Source organism: Poecile atricapillus, chromosome 14, assembly GCF_030490865.1.
Source record: "Poecile atricapillus isolate bPoeAtr1 chromosome 14, bPoeAtr1.hap1, whole genome shotgun sequence".
Taxonomy (NCBI): domain Eukaryota; kingdom Metazoa; phylum Chordata; class Aves; order Passeriformes; family Paridae; genus Poecile; species Poecile atricapillus.
This window is the reverse complement of record NC_081262.1, coordinates 16,610,726-16,627,060: the sequence shown is the minus strand read 5'-3', so window position 1 is coordinate 16,627,060 and position 16,335 is coordinate 16,610,726. Positions and strand designations below refer to the sequence as shown.

Sequence of the window (16,335 nt, the reverse complement as noted above, 5' to 3'; positions counted from 1 at the left end):
TTGGTGAGAACAGAACCAAAGTCACCACAGTAATTTAATAATTAAAAGGGCATCAGACAAAAGAGGAAAAAACATCCCAATCTCCTGATCAGGGGTATTTTTGGCAGAACCACGTGCATGACACAGTACACAGGGAGGAAACCCCCTCTGAGCAGCTCACTCAGCCTGGAAGGACACCACGGCAGCTAAGAGGGTAACAGCTGTAGCATGTATCTGTTTATATATAAATATATATACATCTATAAATACCCCCACTGTATTTATTGGGGAACTGTGCTGTGTAGCTGTAGGTACCCTGAATGTGATGCCCTCTCCAAAAAGAATCTGATCTGCTGCTATCAGAAGTTCAGTCGCTTCCTGTCCACATGGTCTCAATTGAAGTGCTGATACACATCTTTATCTCCCACCCAGCAAACCAGGCTCCTTGCACGAGGCAACAGCAGGGCAGAGTTGAATCTGGACTTGGTTCCTGTCCCAGGTGAAGTGGCCTGTGCTTAGTGCAGGTTGGTACAGATGTGGGACCAGCACAGATGCCTAAAGCCCAGCTGCTCTGCTCAGAGATGATCACACAGGTGCCACCTGCACCGTCCATGCGCGTGGCCTGGCAGCGTCACCGATGTCCCTGTCAGCTGGACAGTGCTCTGTGTATCCGGCCACACACCTCCTCAGCTCCCAGAGTCACCATCATCTCAGCAACACTCGGGCCGTGCTGCAAACAGAGGGAGTCACTGAACACACGGGAACTCCCCAGCACGTGTCTGTGCATCACAGATCACTGCCAGACTGAGAGGGAGTCACAGAGCTCAAACAAAGCCTTGGGGGGTCTCTTCCTGAAGGCAAATGCCAGCCCTGGTCAGAGGGACCCAAAGGATTAGCACCAGAGCTGAGCCAGGATTAGGCTTTGGAGAACTTTTGCAAAACTTGGGTTTGAGCTTTGTGAAAGCACATTGCACATAATCCCAGAACTGTTCTTTTTACCTGGCGCCCGCTGAGCGCCAGGCGCAGGAGCTGCATCATGCTGCTGTACTTGGTCTCTCTGGTTTGCTTCTGGAGACTTCTCAGGTCTTTGTTCAGCTCCTCCACAGTCAAGGCAGCTGCCTGCCTTGTCATGAGCCTTTAGGGAAGAAGGTGTCCTTACACTCTGGGGACATGAAAACCACAGGATTCCTACCTCTCACCCCTGCCCTGTGCCAGGGCACTCCCTCTGCTTGCCAGAAGCAGAGCTCATTCAAAAGAGCAAGCTTAAACTACAAGATGATGCCATTATCTGTGGAAAACCACAGGAAAAGCAGGAATTCTGATTGTTCCAATTTTCAGAGATGAGGAGCCGTTGCTGCCAATACTCAGCTCAGACAGCAGCACACTTACCCTAAGACTAGTTTTCCTATTTCATCTACTTCTGCAGAAATTGTCTGTAGCTGCTGCCGGGACACTGAGGGCCTGACCCACAGGTAAGAGTAATCACTCGACACCAGATTCTTCAGGAAGCTTATGTGACCCTGGGGAAAGAGAGCAAGGCTGGCAGGGCAGGGGGCTGAGCTGTGGAGGAAGCAATGCCTCAGCCTGGAGGATGCTGGCACAGTGCTCTGCCACCACTCGTACTTTTCTCAGCAGGAGGACTCGCTCCACATATTCATTTTCCAGAACATCTGGATCCACTTGCTGATCCCCATAGACGAGCTCCACCAGCCCCTTCAGCTCCCTGACGAGCTTCTGGCGCAGCCCTGGGTTCTCAATGTGACGGGTGAGGTGAACCCTGTAACAGAGAAAAGACCTGCTTTTGGATTGCTCTGGGTTACATCAAATCACCCCAACCACATCGCACAGAAATCACAGAATATTCTGGCTTGCAAGAGACCCACAAGGATCATCAAGTCCATCTCTTAAGGGAAGAGCCCATCTGGGGACTGAACCCATGACTCTGGCATTCTTAGCACCATGCTCTGACCCACTGAGTTAAAACTGTGGAACTGTTAGAAAAGCAACACTAAACCACAGTCAGACACTCTACAAAGGAACATTTAGCTCTGGTACCCCACAGGGAACTGATGATGAGGCCACTCTTAGCAGCACAATGTCCTAGCAGCACAAGTGTTGCAGAAGAATGTTCTGGAAGTGCTAACTCTTTATAGATATTATTTTCTTATAAACCTAAGATCCTCCCAGCTACACCCACCCTCTGCCTAGATGTTAAGTGTAGCCAAGCCCAGTGTCTAAGCACAGAATGGGAGAGGAGGCAGGAACAGTGTGAGCAGAAACTTGCGTTTCCTCTTAGCACAGCCCAACAGCTGCTGCACCAGGACCACGCTTGATCCAACAAACAAAACCTCCAGCCAAAGCCAAGTGCTAGAAACAAATTCTCACTGACGTGGTGCTTACTACATTTTAAAGCTAGCACTAATTTTTTACCTGTTGAATTCTGGGAGCGCTTCAAGGTCCAGGAAAGCAGAATGGGTTGTAATTCTGCCTACTTCGAATTGGGAGATCAGCTCCTCCAAAGTCCTCCCCATCTGCTTCTCTGCAACACAACCCAAAGGGAATCCCAGGGCTCAGTGCCCCTGCACACAACCATGGTGCTGCTCACAAGCTAATATGTGATCCCCACACAGCAAGAACCACAAAAGGAGACATTGATTCAACTCCTCGTGGTCCATCAGGTTAAAGGTGTCAGACAACACTTATTAACCACATTATTATTAATTATTAACCACAGAATGCAAGTTTTCCCAAGACTTCACAGACAGTTTCTCAGCCTTGAAGTGAGGGTTTTCCCAAGGGAGAACCCATTAAGCACCTGACTCAATTTTAGTGGCTGCACAGCAGCAGAAAGACTTCCACCATTCCAGCTCCTTCCACAGGAGCGCTGCAGAAGGTTTGGTGGCACCTCAGTGACCCACTGTCACCGGTGACACCCATTCCCTGACCCCTCCAAACACTGACAAAGTTCTCAGCTATTAAAATAAACCAGCCCATGCCACAAAGTCAGCATGAAGTGACCTGGCAGGCAGGAGCCCGTGGTGTTACCTGCGAACCCCGAGCCGCAGTTGGTGACAATGTCCAGCAGCGCCTCTGGCAGGAAGCCATCCCGAGCAAAGTGCTCCAGGAAGATGTCCCCCTGCCTCTTGGACAGCTTGCCACCGTCCTTGTTCAGCAGCAGTGGGAGGTGGCCAAACTGAGGGGGCTCCCAGCCAAAGGCTTTGTAGAGCAGCAGGTGCTTGGAGGTTGAAGGCAGCCACTCGGTGCCGCGCAGGACGTGGGTGATGCCCATGTAGTGGTCATCCACCACGTTTGCCAGGTGGTACGTGGGGAAGCCGTCCCCCTTGAGAATCACGGGATCACCTTCCACCTCAGCCACCTCGTGCTTGCTCCAGCCATAGACCAGGTCCTGGAAGGGTTCCACCCCCTTCTCCAGGCGGAAGCGGACGACGAAGTCAAGGCCCTGTGACAGCTTCTGGGCCACTTCCGCGGGCGTCAGGTGCCGGCACCGATTGTCGTACCTTTGGGAGGTGAGAACGAAGGTTCTGCTCAACACAGCCCAGCAACATCAGCCATTTTCCACTCCCAAAACTCCGAGCAGACACCTGAATTTTAGCTGTAAGCTGCCCGCTACGTGTCCAGTCAAACACCTCACGTCTGGAGGGTGACACGGTTCCCTCTGCACGGCACAAGGGCTCTGCTGGCCCGGGGCCGCGCGGGGAGCGGGACAGGACGTACCGCGGGGTCTGCTGGCTGCGCACGGCGTCCCTGCGCAGCAGCTGCAGGCGCTGCGGGCTGCAGAAGCAGCGGTAGGCAGCCCCGCTGGCCAGCAGTGCTGCACCAGCCCGGCCGTACAGCTCCAGCCTCAGCGACTGCACGTAGGGCCCGGCGGGGCCGCCGCGCCCGGGGCTCTCGTCCGGGGGAATACCTGGAACAGCAGCAGGGTGAACGGCTGGGCTGCCAAAACAACCCAAAGGCAGAGACAAACCCACCCTCCAGCTGAGGACTGTCAGCCTCTGAAAGAAAGGTAAGGTTTCAGTAGGCAAAAAATGAAAAACGTTTCTAAATACCTGCCCAGTCCAACATATCTTCTATTCCTTCTGCAGCTCCAGGCACCACCCGATTCTGATCTGTATCCTCCACTCTTAAAATAAAGGTCCCTTTGTGTTTTTTGGCAAAGATGTAATTGTACAAAGCGGTCCTAAGGCCACCTAAATGAAGAAAACCTGTAATCGTGGGGAAATCAGAGGAGATGGTCACAAAGAAGGCTCAGGAAAGAGTTGTAAACATGAGCTGGAAGGGCGCTGGATGCTGCCTGCGATGGCAGCGCCACTGAGCCGGGAGCTGCACCGCACCAACACAGCTCCGCGGGCACTGGCTAAGAACACACTTGTGCATGACTACCCCCAGGAACAGAGCACACTTCAGAGCTCCTGCAGTGACCTGGAAATCCCTCATAAGCCAGCACACGGCAGGAACAGCACTGCCACGGGACAGCAGCAGTGACCCCGCACGGGGACACGCCGGGAGGGCGAGCCCGGCAGCTGCGGCAGGAGCACCCCGGGAATCCAGCAGTCCCTGCAGAGTCCGAACTGATGCTTTTGAACTCAAAGCCCCGCCCTGCCGCACCGGAGCCCCGGGGGTGGCAGGGGCGGGGCTGCCGAGGGGTCGTTTACCTGTGGGGCTGGGCCCGAACCGGACCCGAGGCCCCTGCTCGGGGCCGAGGCGGGGGCCGGGGCCGGGGCCGGGGCCAGATCCCGATCCCGATCCCGATCCCGATCCCGGTCCCGGTCCCGGTCCCGCCGCGCAGCGCAGCACGCGCACAGCTCGCGCCATCCCGCCACGCGCCCACGTGGCCGCAGCGCCGCTTCCGCCCGGCCGCGGCAGCCAATCCCCGTGCGCGCCGCCGCCGGGGGCGGGGCTCCACTTAAAGGCGCCGCCACCAGCTCAGTCCGGTCGTGCCAGGGGACCGCGGCCGCCGTCAGGGGCCCGGCATAGCGGGGGAGCTCCGGTTCCCGGAGCGCTGAGCGGAGGGTCCGGCGCCCCTCCCGTCTCCCTGCGCGGAGCGGCCGGTGCCGCGGGGGTGCGATCTGGGGGCCCCCACGTTGAGCGGCGGGCGGGGGCAGCTACGGGAGCCGGCGCGGCCCAGCGGCGGCGGCGGCGGCGTTTCCCGGCGTGCCCCGCGGCGGATTGTACACAATCATCATGGCTGCCGCCGCCGCCGCTGATGGTACGAGCGCGGCCGGGAGCCCGCGGTGCCGGGAGCCGGCGGTGCCGGGAGCCGGCGGTGCCCGGAGCCCGCGGTGCCGGGAGCCCGCGGTGCCGGGAGCCGGCGGTGCCCGGAGCCCGCGGTGCCGGGAGCCCGCGGTGCCGGGAGCCGGCGGTGCCCGGAGCCCGCGGTGCCCGGAGCCCAGAGACCGGTGGGGCGGGTCGGGAGGCGCCGGCGAGGGGAGCCGGCCCCGGACACGCTGCGGGCGGGCTCTGGGGCTGGAGAGGGGCTGGGCCGGGGCAGCGTCCCGTGGGCCGGGATCTTCCTGTCCGCTCCCCACAGGTGCCGAGGAGCCGGGCATGGAGGCGGAGGCGCAGGAGCTGCCGCTGGGCTGCGGCGGAGGGACCGGCGTGCCCGCGGCCGGGAGCTCTCCGCAGGGTGAGCAGCGCCCGGAGCCCCCGCAGGCGTCTGTCAGCAACGGCGGCGGCGAGGACAGCGGGAGGGAGCTGGTGGAGCTGAAGGTGATCTGGAACAAGAACAAGTACGACGTGAAGTTCTGCCTGGACAGCACGGGAGCCGAGCTGAAGCAGAAGATCCACTCGCTCACAGGTCTGTCGGGATCGCCGCCGCCTCCCCCGCGCCTCCCTCGCCGCCGGCTCCTAATCGCTCTGCTTGTCTCTAGGCCTCCCGCCGGCCATGCAGAAAGTTATGTTCAAGGGACTTCTGCCAGAGGAGAAAACCTTGCGAGAAATCAAAGTAACAAATGGAGCGAAGATAATGGTTGTGGGCTCTACTATCAACGATGTGTTAGCGGTAAATACACCCAAAGAAGCTGCTCAACAGGAGGTCAAAGCTGAGGAAAACAAGAAGGAGCCACTTTGCAGACAAAAGGTAGTTAATGTCTCAATAATTGCTGGTGGGGGGAGCAGTAGGATTTGCATGGTTCTCCTGCAGGCACTTCTGGCTCCTGTTCCTCCTGAGATCAGGTTGGGGGCTCATTTCTGACAGCTCAGCACTGGAATGACTCTGGGCAGTGGAGTAGCAGAGTTTAGTCCAGCAGGGACACTGCTTGTGGTGCCAGGCACAGCAAAGCATTTTGATTTAGAAATGGAAACGTTTGATGGATGTTAGTGCAAACCCAGCCCAGTTTAACCCTGTCTAAAACCTAGCTCATTTTTACTGGCACAAAAGAATTTGACTTCCAAAAACTGCATAAAACTAACACCAAGAGAGCAGTTCCCTCAGCTGTCCCAGCCCTGCGGGGATGTGGGTGTTGAATTCTCCTCTCACTTTTTGTAGCACAGTGCAGTGAGACTGGCTTGATGGTCCTGCAGTGTGGGGGGCTGATGAAGGCTTGCCAGCTCAAGGTATTACCAGCCCTGTGCTTTCCCCAAAATAAACTTAATTAAAATTAAGTAGTGTCTCCATGCAGCATGCTGATGGTTTTCTGTGATTTATCATGGCTCACACTCAGGGTAAGTGCCATCATTTCTTAAAGTGCTCAGCCAGGTACAAGCTGTGGGTGTGGGTTTGAAATGAACAGTGCTCTGATCTGTTCTGGTTTGGTGCTGGGTTGCTCTGCCAGATGTGAGGGTTTCTGCCTTTCACTGGATCTAACACTGGTGTTTATAGATATGTATTTATGTGTGTGTATATTTGAGAAGGCTGTTATGCTTGGCATTATGTTGGAGTTACATACATTTTGATAATTTCTCGAGAGATCTTAGGAAGTGCACAATTAAGTGTGAAAGTAACTGATGCCCATGTGAGAAGTGCCTGTGAGCAGCCCTCAGCTGTCTCTCAGTGCCATTGGGATGTGTTCAGGGGGCAGCTGGACATACACTGCAAAGCTTCATCATATGCCTGTGAATTTAATTCCTGTTTTTATGTTGTAGCAACACAGAAAAGTGTTGGATAAAGGAAAACCTGACGATGTGATGCCTTCTGTCAAAGGTGTGCAGGTGCGTAAGGTCACGAGACACTCAGAGAAGAGAAGAGACTTCTCTGTGGTTTGAGACCTTTCCCCACTGGTTCAGTCATTCTTTGCTGTCCTAGCAGAAAGCTGGCAGGAATGATGGTCCTTATGCTTAAAAAGTTGAGAGCATGCAGCCTTTGTGCCCCAGCCCTGCCTGTGACCAGCTGTGTCTCGTTGCAGGAGCGGCTGCCCACGGTGCCGCTGTCCGGCATGTACAACAAGTCAGGGGGAAAAGTCAGATTGACCTTCAAACTCGAGCAAGACCAGCTGTGGATTGGTACAAAAGGTGAGCACCTCTCAATGGCAGGGATGAACAACTGCTGATTGGGCTGTGACTGGACTCTGTGTGACCTAGAAAAGCTTCTCCTCTGACTAAGTTGTGTTTAGGGAGTGATGATGGTATTGCAGCACTTCAAAAAACTGTTTCCTTTTCTCACGTGCCATTTTCCTAGGTCAGTGAGTAGTACTTGATACTGCATGTGGGTTCCTGAAAAGCTGGAGTTCAGTGCTGTCAGCAGACAAATGGTCCAATGTGCTGTTCCTGGCTCCAAATGTGAATTATAGTATTTGTTATTTCTGGCATCTCTCAAAGTACTCCATAAGCAGCATGGGTTTGATGCCAGCAGTACACGGGGGCCCAATGGCTTAGCCAGGACTTGGAAGGAAAACTCAGAACTGGGATAGAAACTGGGAATGTTGGCATGTCTGGCACTCTCTGTCTTTCCAGCTGAAATTATGTGGGTGTCTTGTCTCAGTAATGCACAACTGTGGTGCTGTGCAGAGGGGTTGGTTTGCAGTGGTGAGTGGTGCCAGGAGGAGCTGGGAATGACATGGGGATAATGTGGCTTGCTGAGGATGTCTGTGTCCTGGTTTTGGCTGGGACAGAGTTAGTTTTCTTCCCAGGAGCTGTTTTGGGTTTGGGATGGGAGCAGTGCCGATAACTGTGGATGTTTTGATTGTTGCTGCGCGGTGCTTCCCTCAGCCAAGGACTGTTTGGTGTCTCAGACTCTGCCTGTGAGGAGGCATGCAAGGAGGTGGGAGGGACAGCCAGGACAGCTGACCAGAGCTGGCCAAAGGAATATTTCCCACCATAAAGCATCATGTCCAGTGTGAACTGGGGGCAGCTGGCTGGGAGGGACTGGTCACTGAAAGGGGGGACAGGCTGGACATTGAGTTAGGTTTAGTGCTGCTCTCCACTGGTCAGCAGTGGAGAGCAGCTGTACTGGGCATCACTGGTTTCTCTGGAGTTTCTTTTTTTATTTTTTTACTACTATTATTACCATTACCAGCAGTAGTATATTTTATTTTGTTTCAGTTACTAAACTGTTCTTAGCTCATGAGTTTTTTACTTTTTTTCCCTGGTTCTCCTCCCCATCCCAGCATGGCAGGGGGAGTGAGTGGTGCTTAATTTCTATATAGTGGTGCTTAATTTCTGTCTGGAGCTAAACAGGACACCAGGATCCCCCCATGGGCCAGGGAAACTGTGATCCTTCAGTTTAACTGGGGTGGGCAAGATACAGTGATGAGCAAGAGGGATGAAAGTGCTTGCTCACTGTCCCAGTAAAGCAGCCTAACTGGGTGGTTGTACTGCCTCCAGCTGCTACAGTAGTTCCAAAGTAAGCGGAAATCTCAAAAGTTCTTGATCCTTTCTTTGTAGGACAGGCTTGACTGTGAAGATTTTTTTCTGGGTTTAAAATCTCTAATGGTGCCAGTTGCAGTGATTTCTGTCCTGGGTGAAGTGATGGAGCAAGGCATTGGGGGGTGTTGTGAACTCTAGGTTTGGCAGGCAGATTTTTCTGTTACTGATCCAGTACCCAGGTTCTAAATCCATGCTTAGTATTTAGGTGATTAATCTCTTCCATCACCACCCCAGGTGAGTTTTCAAGTACAGTGTTTCTGAGGTGTTCTACATGGTGTTGCTTAAGCTGTGAATTTGATTCTTCTTGTAGCCATGTGTTTCCTGTAACCTGTTTCCCTCCTTCCCTGAGTTAGCAGCAGCTTGCTGCCACTGGGCAATGGTTGTAATTACTGGCTGTTACTGGGGAAAGCTCCTTCCTACTCTGAAAAGCCCATGACAGAGGCCAGCAGGGAAGGGCTGGAGTAATCACATCTGGGTGTTCACACAGCTTGTCACTTGCTGGCCCTGGTTCTTACCCCCAGCCCTGCAGCCTCCCTGGGCCTCACAGGGGTTTCTGCAGGTGTTTGAACAAACAAAAAAATCTGAAGTTTGGTACAGGCAGCTGTTCCTCAGTTGCACAGAGGCATGGATAATGGGATTTGTCTGCTGCTGGGGTGCTCAGAGCAGAAATTGGTTTGGGGGATGCTAAACAAGGGCAAAGTGGGGTTTTACTTCATGAATGAAGTCACAGGTCTGAACAGGTAGTTCAGAGTGAGCTCAGTTAGAGGCAGAGAATATCTTTCCTTATGTCACTGATTTCATCTCCCTGTGTGCTTTCTGTAGGTAGGTTTGAGAATTTTTGGATCACAAATTAAATAGATCTATCTCAAGAACTCAGAGTTCAGTTTCTCCTTTGTGCAGTGTTTTGGGTATTCTCTGTCTTGTATCCAAGAAGGTAATTTTTGGCTGATGCTGGATGCTTGAACTGAAAGGCAGGACCTTGGAATTAAGTCTTCAGAAAGGAGAGAGGAGAGAGCTGACAGGAAAACTCTGCCCTGGACCATGTACTTTGTCACTCTTGTCATTGCCTCTGGCTGGCTGATGTTACTCTGCTGTGGAATTGTAGTCTTTTGGGGGCTTCAGTTTCTCTTATTTGTTTCTTTCCCTATTTTCTCTTTCATATTCCCTTCCCTCTGCTTCCCTGCACACTGCCTCAGGGTAAAGCCTGGCCTAAGCTTTCAGAGTTAGGTCAGCATATCTTTGCCAGCTTTCAGACTTGCTGTTGAGAGTTCAGTGTAATTCTTGGTAGTCAGTCCTGAATATTCTCATACCTGGACTAGACTCCATAGGATGAGAATTCCTGCTGCTCCAAGGAGAGTTCCTTTTGGGAAAACATGAAGTGAAGCCTGGGATTTCCCATCCCTTAGTCCAGGCCCAAATACTGAACACAGAAATACTTCATGTGATGCAGGGGAACTGTGTGATCCAGTTTTGGACTCCTTCTCACTGCTGAGGTGCCAGCTGTGGGTGTGTGGGGTGTGGTGCTGCAGCCACCACGTCCTGGGCAGCAGGGATCCAAAACTCACCTGGAGGGGAGACTGTTGACCTGAGGAGATTTTGGCATTAATGGAGGTGGTGTATGAAATGAATATGAAATACTGCTTCCCCGCATGTCAGAAATAATACTTTGATCAATTTTAATGTAGAGAGAACAGAAAAGTTACCCATGGGGTCCATTAAAAATGTGGTGAGTGAACCTATTGAAGGCCATGAGGATTATCACATGATGGTGAGTAACGGCTCTACTTTAATCATATTCATCTAATTCCTTCATGCACACTCCTGAGGCTGCAGGTCACAGCAGGCTGGAGGTGGATGGTGTTTCCAGCCTTGTGGAGATGAGGACTTGGGCTCCTCTCACACTGTCAGTATTTTGGGTCCACATTGAATATCTGCAGCTGTGTGAAAGTCCAGACTGATTTCACACAAACACGAAGTGCTTAAGCATTAAACATACTCACAATATAGCTCATGATTTCTTAATGGGAGTGGTATTTTTTGATATCTGGTTTAATTTCTAGATTCTGTGGTATTTATATGAACAACAGGCCTTGGTGAAGGTTAAGGGAAAAAAGGATTTGATGCTGTCATGTCTTTTCACACCTGTAATTTTCTGAACAACTCACATGGGATCTAGCAGAGTTATATTTCAGAAGAGAACTGTGCTAATGTACTGAAATTTTGGCTGTTTATTTTAATCCATGGGTTTTTATTAAGATCCTGCTTTTCAAAGTACAGTAACTAACTTTTGATGTTGAGGTAGTTTCTTTTCTATAAGAAGTCTGTTTCCTTCTTGAGGGGGAGGAAAGGGAAATGTTTTTCCTTAAAGTCATGGCCTGCAGGAAGGTGCTGCTCTAGTCTCTGTCCCAGTGTTTGATTTTTAATCATCCATGTGAGAAGAGGTCCTCTTCAGCACAGGTTGCAATAAACTTACCCCACAGCAAGGGTGGAGGCTCTGGCATGCCCTGGTGCCCCTCTCCTGGGCACAGGAGAGAAGTTGAGAATAGTACATTATGTCTAAATATAAAATCCTATGACTATAAAAGCATGGTCATTGTCTTGTTTAGTTCCTGTTTGGCTTCTCAGCCCTGTCATTTCTTTAGAAACTCTGAGTTATGCTTCAGGTTGTCTACCAGAATAATTTCCTCATGTTCTTGAAACTGGCCAGGAGTTTTGGTTGCTGCTGTGGTGTTGTAAAAGGGAAGAGCTCGTGGCTGTGTCAGTGCTCCTTTAATTGCCCACCAAAGAGTGTGGTATGCCCCAAGTGCTGCAGGGAGCAGCAAGTGGGACAGGCTGGTCTGGTTTGGCAGTGGATGAGCTGTGCCTGTCCACTGGGACCAGCTCTTTGTTCCCAAGTGTAAATGTTGTCATTTTTAATTGCAGGCATTTCAGCTGGGCCCAACAGAAGCATCTTACTACTGGGTCTATTGGGTCCCAACTCAGTATGTCGATGCAATCAAAGACACGGTGCTGGGGAAGTGGCAGTATTTTTGAAAGCACGCTCACCTCTGGCACAGGAAAATGACACAAATCTAAGGACACTGCTGGGAGAGGCCTCCAACATCCCTGGATGTGACAGTCCTGGAACTTATTATTAAAACATGCTAAACGAGGCATGGATGGAAGCCAGAGGTGATGTTCTTTCACCATTAGTTTACTTTTAACTTAAAGATTTCACCATCCCTTTTCTGCAGTCAGCTTCAACCATATTTAAAGCAAATACAATGGAAATCAATAAACCTTAATTCACAAAATATTGTGTGTAATACACTTAAATCTGCTGAGAGTTGATCTTCCAGTGTAGTTTTCAAAAGAAAATATTACAATGTATTATTGAGGATTTTTTACATGGTTTGAACAAAACCGAATATTTTCATAATCTCTCAGTTATCAGCATTAGACTTAGTTTAGTTTCTTGGTTGTGACTGGGACTTTGAGGAGCAGATTTTTAGGAATAAACTGTAGCAGTGCGCAGCGGCGCTGTTCGGTGAAGCCATATCCTGCTGGCCCTCATGGCAGCTTCCACTCCTTGGTAGCAGAACTAATTCTTTGTTTTAACCCAAAGATGCCCTGCTTGTTTGGGATTTTTCCTGGCCTTTCCCGACCCTGGCAGCTGCAGGTTGGTCTGTGTGGCGTGTTTGGAGCAGGTGAACTCTGTCACGGCAGGTGCCCTGCTGCTGCCAGCTGCTCCCTCCCGTGCCCGGTCAGTGCTTCACCTCCTGCCCTGGGCTGCTGCATCTGGGGAGCGTTTTTTTGCTCGTGCATGTTGCAGCCCAGGATCATTCTGCAGCCCCTGTGCTGACACTGAGCTGTTGGACTGGAAACAGCGCTGTGCTGCCTGGTGTGAGCAGGGGACACAGTGACATGGACATGGATGGAAACACTGCTGTGCTGCCTGGTGGGAACGGGGTGACACAGATCTCCCAAAGCAGGGGAGCCACAGAGACTTTCCTGCCCTGTTTGGGGTGGGGGCAGTAGGGGAGAGAGAAGCTGAGATGCTGCTTTGGATTCTTAATAGCAGCAGCAGTCTTCTGTGAGCTGGATTTGAAAATTCGTAGCGATCTTGAATTCAGTGAATCATACTTTAGATTAACCATCCAGCAAGTGATGTTTTGAAATGTAAACCACCTTCCAGCTTTTCTCCTGTTCCAGTTCACAAGAAGCCCTCACAGCTCATTCTGTCAGAAGGAATGTGCTGTGCTGTGGGCTGTGATGCTCTGTGTGTCATCCCAGCCATCCGTGTGCCATTTCTCTCAGGTGCTCTGAACGGAGCCCTCAGCCCTGACAGGTGCAAAGCCCATAGCTTTGTGCAGCCAGACTGGAGCAGCTCACACATCCTGCTCTGCATTGGTGCTGGGGCTCCGTGCTGCTCCGTGCCAGAGGCACAGACCCATTCAGGAACAGCCTTTTAGGAGCAGCTAATCCAAATATGCTCCATGTCCACTCTTCCCTCTCCTTGAGGGAAGAGCCCAGTTGAAGCATAGCAGGTGCAAATTCCCAAATTAGTATTTATTTTATTTTTATTTTACTTAAGAGACTGGAAAACACATTGGCTTTCTGGTAGGTGTTGAGGTCACAGATTTCCCTGTAGCCTCTAGATAACAGTTTCAGTTTGTATTTTCTGTTAGAACAGCCACACAATATGAGTTTTAAAGGTGTTTCATATCCTACATAGAAACTAGTGATGTGCTTGTTACTCTTGTAGCTTGAGGTATTTCCTTTCTGTGTGCAAGCCAGCAGCAGTGTGTCCTGACATGCTTGGCTGGGGCAGAAGAGCCGTGGCAGCTCCCTTGGCAGTCCCTTGGAGCAGTGGGGGCAGAGAGGAGCTGGCCTGACTTTACTGGTGGCAATGTCATGGATGAAATGCAGCCATCACACTTGTAATTTCCTACTTGTCAGTCCTGGTGTTAAGGCTTAAATGAACAATTTGTTGCCTGGTGGAAGGCGTGGGCACTACAGGATAAAGCAAAGGGGTGACACTGGCTCTTTCTGTCACCTGGGACACGTTGGCACTTGGCACCTTGCTGGTTCTGTGATGATCAGCTGCCGTTTGTTCCTCAACATTCTCAGACCTCTCTGTGCATCTGTTCATGTTTCCTTTCCTGTTCCTTCACCCCTTTGCTCCTGGGGAGGGCACAGGCCCCAGTTCCAGCTCCTGCCCAGCTCCTGTGGCTCCTGTGCAGGACGCAGCGACCGGGTGAGTAACTCTGGGGCGATGGGGACAGGCACTGACCACTGCAGAGGCCCCTGGGGCACAGGGCAGTGTCACATTCTGTGCCACAGGGGCACAGCTGCTCTCTCCTGGGCCAGGTACAGCCCAGCAGCTCCAAAGAGACTCAGCACAAACCCCTTGGTTACATACAAAGCAATTTTAAACATGAAGAAAATACTATACACTAAGAAGATGTGATCCTGTTTAGGTCCTTCCTTGCAGGTTGGATTTGATTAGAAAAATGAAATTGTCTCATTTTTTTGTTCTATGTGCAAAATTTGAATTAAAATACAGGAAAGTGGCTTATAAATGCTTTAGTTGGTGTTTGTTGGCTCAATATCCCAGGCTTCTTGGGACCTCTTTGAAATTGATATTGTAGTTGAAATTTAGCAGCACTGCCTTTAAGATCCTCTCTCTTTGGGAATGATGTGGAGTTTTTCTATGTTCTGGCTTACACCAGTTTTTCCAAGGCAGCTATTGACATTAAGAAACACTCCCTTTTTAGTGGGATAGTGCCACAGTTGGGTCACAGCCATTGCCTGCCTCTCTTTTGGCTGTGGATTTTGTTCTCTGGTCACTGTGACCATCCCAAGACAGCCTCAGCATAACCAGTGTTCCCAGGGAGGAGTTTGGTCCTCAATGAGACACAATATGTGAGTGAAGTGTGAGAACACTCGGTATTTGGAGCTTGTGATAAAGATGATTCTGAGATCTGACATATATTCTGTGGGAGGTTACCAGTAAGAGCTGCACAGATGTGAATTTCAGTTAAATTACAGTTCAGCAGGGTGCTCTCAGTAGCCACTGCTTCCTGCTGTGTAGGTGTGATTCCCTGGGAGCATCCTGGGGTGCTGCTCCACAGGAGGCTGCACTGAGTGCTTGCTGGGTTTGCTAATTGCAGATTAAAGTATTCACGAGACAAATGCAGGTCCCTGCAGGACACAGCTGATGTTTGCTGTTGGCTGCTCCCAGAGCCCAGGCAGTGTCCCCTCCTCGCTGCCTCTTGGGATTCTCCCTGTCAATCCCCAGCTCCCTGCCTTGTTCCATGACACTGAGTATCACAGCTCAGCGGTGTGCCATCCCTTCCCCCTCCCTGTGCCCAGCACTGCAGCTTTCTCCTCCTTGTCCCAGGTTCAGTATTCTTTCCTCTGTCTGTGTAAGCAGTCCCAGGATCACTGCTTTGTTGGGAATGCAGAAGTGTTGCTCAGCCTGGTTGGGGTTTCAACAAAGACTGTCTTGCATGAAGAGCTTGTGTTACTCACATGGTTTCATACCAAGTTTAAAGTAAATCATTAATTTCCAGTAATGACATTGGTGAGGAATGTGTAACTACAGTCTGGATGTTCTAGTGATGGAAGAGAGTGATCTGGATTCAAAGGGGATCACAAACTGTCACCACCACCGCCCTGCTGGTGCCCACTGCTCCATGCTCTAAGGGCCAAAGAGGAACAATTTGGTGCTGCTGTGCTGCCCAGGTGCCACGGTGGGGTACCTGCACCCCCTGCCCCCCAGCACAGTCCTGACCCCACCACTGCTGCTGCTGGCCCGGGCACAGCGCTCCCTGCTCCCATCCTTGCAGGCCTTGCTTCCAGACTTCCCTTCCTTCACTTCCTTTCTAACTTGGTTTCTCCAGTGGCACTGTTGTCACCCTCAGTTCTGTCCAGCAGCCTCTTGTTTTGTTAGTGAATGTCCTTGTCACCGGAGGGGAGCGGGGGACCAGGAGAGCCGTAGCAAGTCTTGTATCAAACGTGGCCATTTTACCTTCTAGCCAAGGATTCGCTTTGGTAGCTCATGGAAGTTCACTCTGTCTTATCCATACTCAAAGCAATTAATTCTTTGGTTTTATATTAAAAATAAAATAAAAAAACCTTAGATATTTGTGTCCACTGCAGATTTATTTTAAATGGATTATGTGAGTACCATGTATTATGGTATTTTTAAATAATCTATTGCCTATTTTGGGGGGAGGGAGATGACAAATATTTAGTCTTAGATTTGCACTGCTGGATTTTTTTAAGTGTAACCTTGACTGGTTATCCTGGTGTTTTATTCTGTAAAATTAGTCTTACGAATTAAAGTTTGATAATTAAGTAGTTCTGTGTTCGAGTGTTTCAATATTATGTATGTACTGAGCTACTTCCTCCTGCATGAACAGCTGTGAGCGAAGGGTTTGTCGTGAGTTTCTTTGCAGGAAGATGCGAAATTCAAGGGACCTCACACATGGTGACACATCGAAGCTGTGGGTGCTCATCTCCCAGGGTGGGTTCTGCTGCCCTGTGCCGCTG

General features: G+C 51.1%; 2 protein-coding genes across 2 annotated transcripts; one reads left to right on the top strand and one right to left on the bottom strand.

Moving 5' to 3' along the window:
• Nucleotides 1–16: 16 nt before the first annotated feature.
• Nucleotides 17–4,812, bottom strand: EARS2 (glutamyl-tRNA synthetase 2, mitochondrial). The gene is made up of 9 exons (XM_058849343.1): nucleotides 4,653–4,812; nucleotides 4,047–4,202; nucleotides 3,715–3,904; nucleotides 3,025–3,497; nucleotides 2,410–2,518; nucleotides 1,603–1,756; nucleotides 1,369–1,499; nucleotides 979–1,114; nucleotides 17–709 (listed from the first exon to the last, which is right to left on the bottom strand). Exons 1-9 carry the CDS (start codon nucleotides 4,810–4,812, stop codon nucleotides 626–628), a joined length of 1,593 nt encoding a protein of 530 aa, XP_058705326.1. The 3' UTR covers nucleotides 17–625.
• Nucleotides 4,813–5,017: 205 nt separating this feature from the next.
• On the top strand, nucleotides 5,018–16,117 carry UBFD1 (ubiquitin family domain containing 1). The gene is made up of 6 exons (XM_058849344.1): nucleotides 5,018–5,794; nucleotides 5,868–6,076; nucleotides 7,081–7,146; nucleotides 7,341–7,446; nucleotides 10,485–10,567; nucleotides 11,722–16,117. The coding sequence occupies exons 1-6, from the start codon at nucleotides 5,182–5,184 to the stop codon at nucleotides 11,830–11,832; spliced, it is 1,188 nt and encodes a 395-aa protein (XP_058705327.1). The 5' UTR covers nucleotides 5,018–5,181; the 3' UTR covers nucleotides 11,833–16,117.
• Nucleotides 16,118–16,335: the final 218 nt, after the last annotated feature.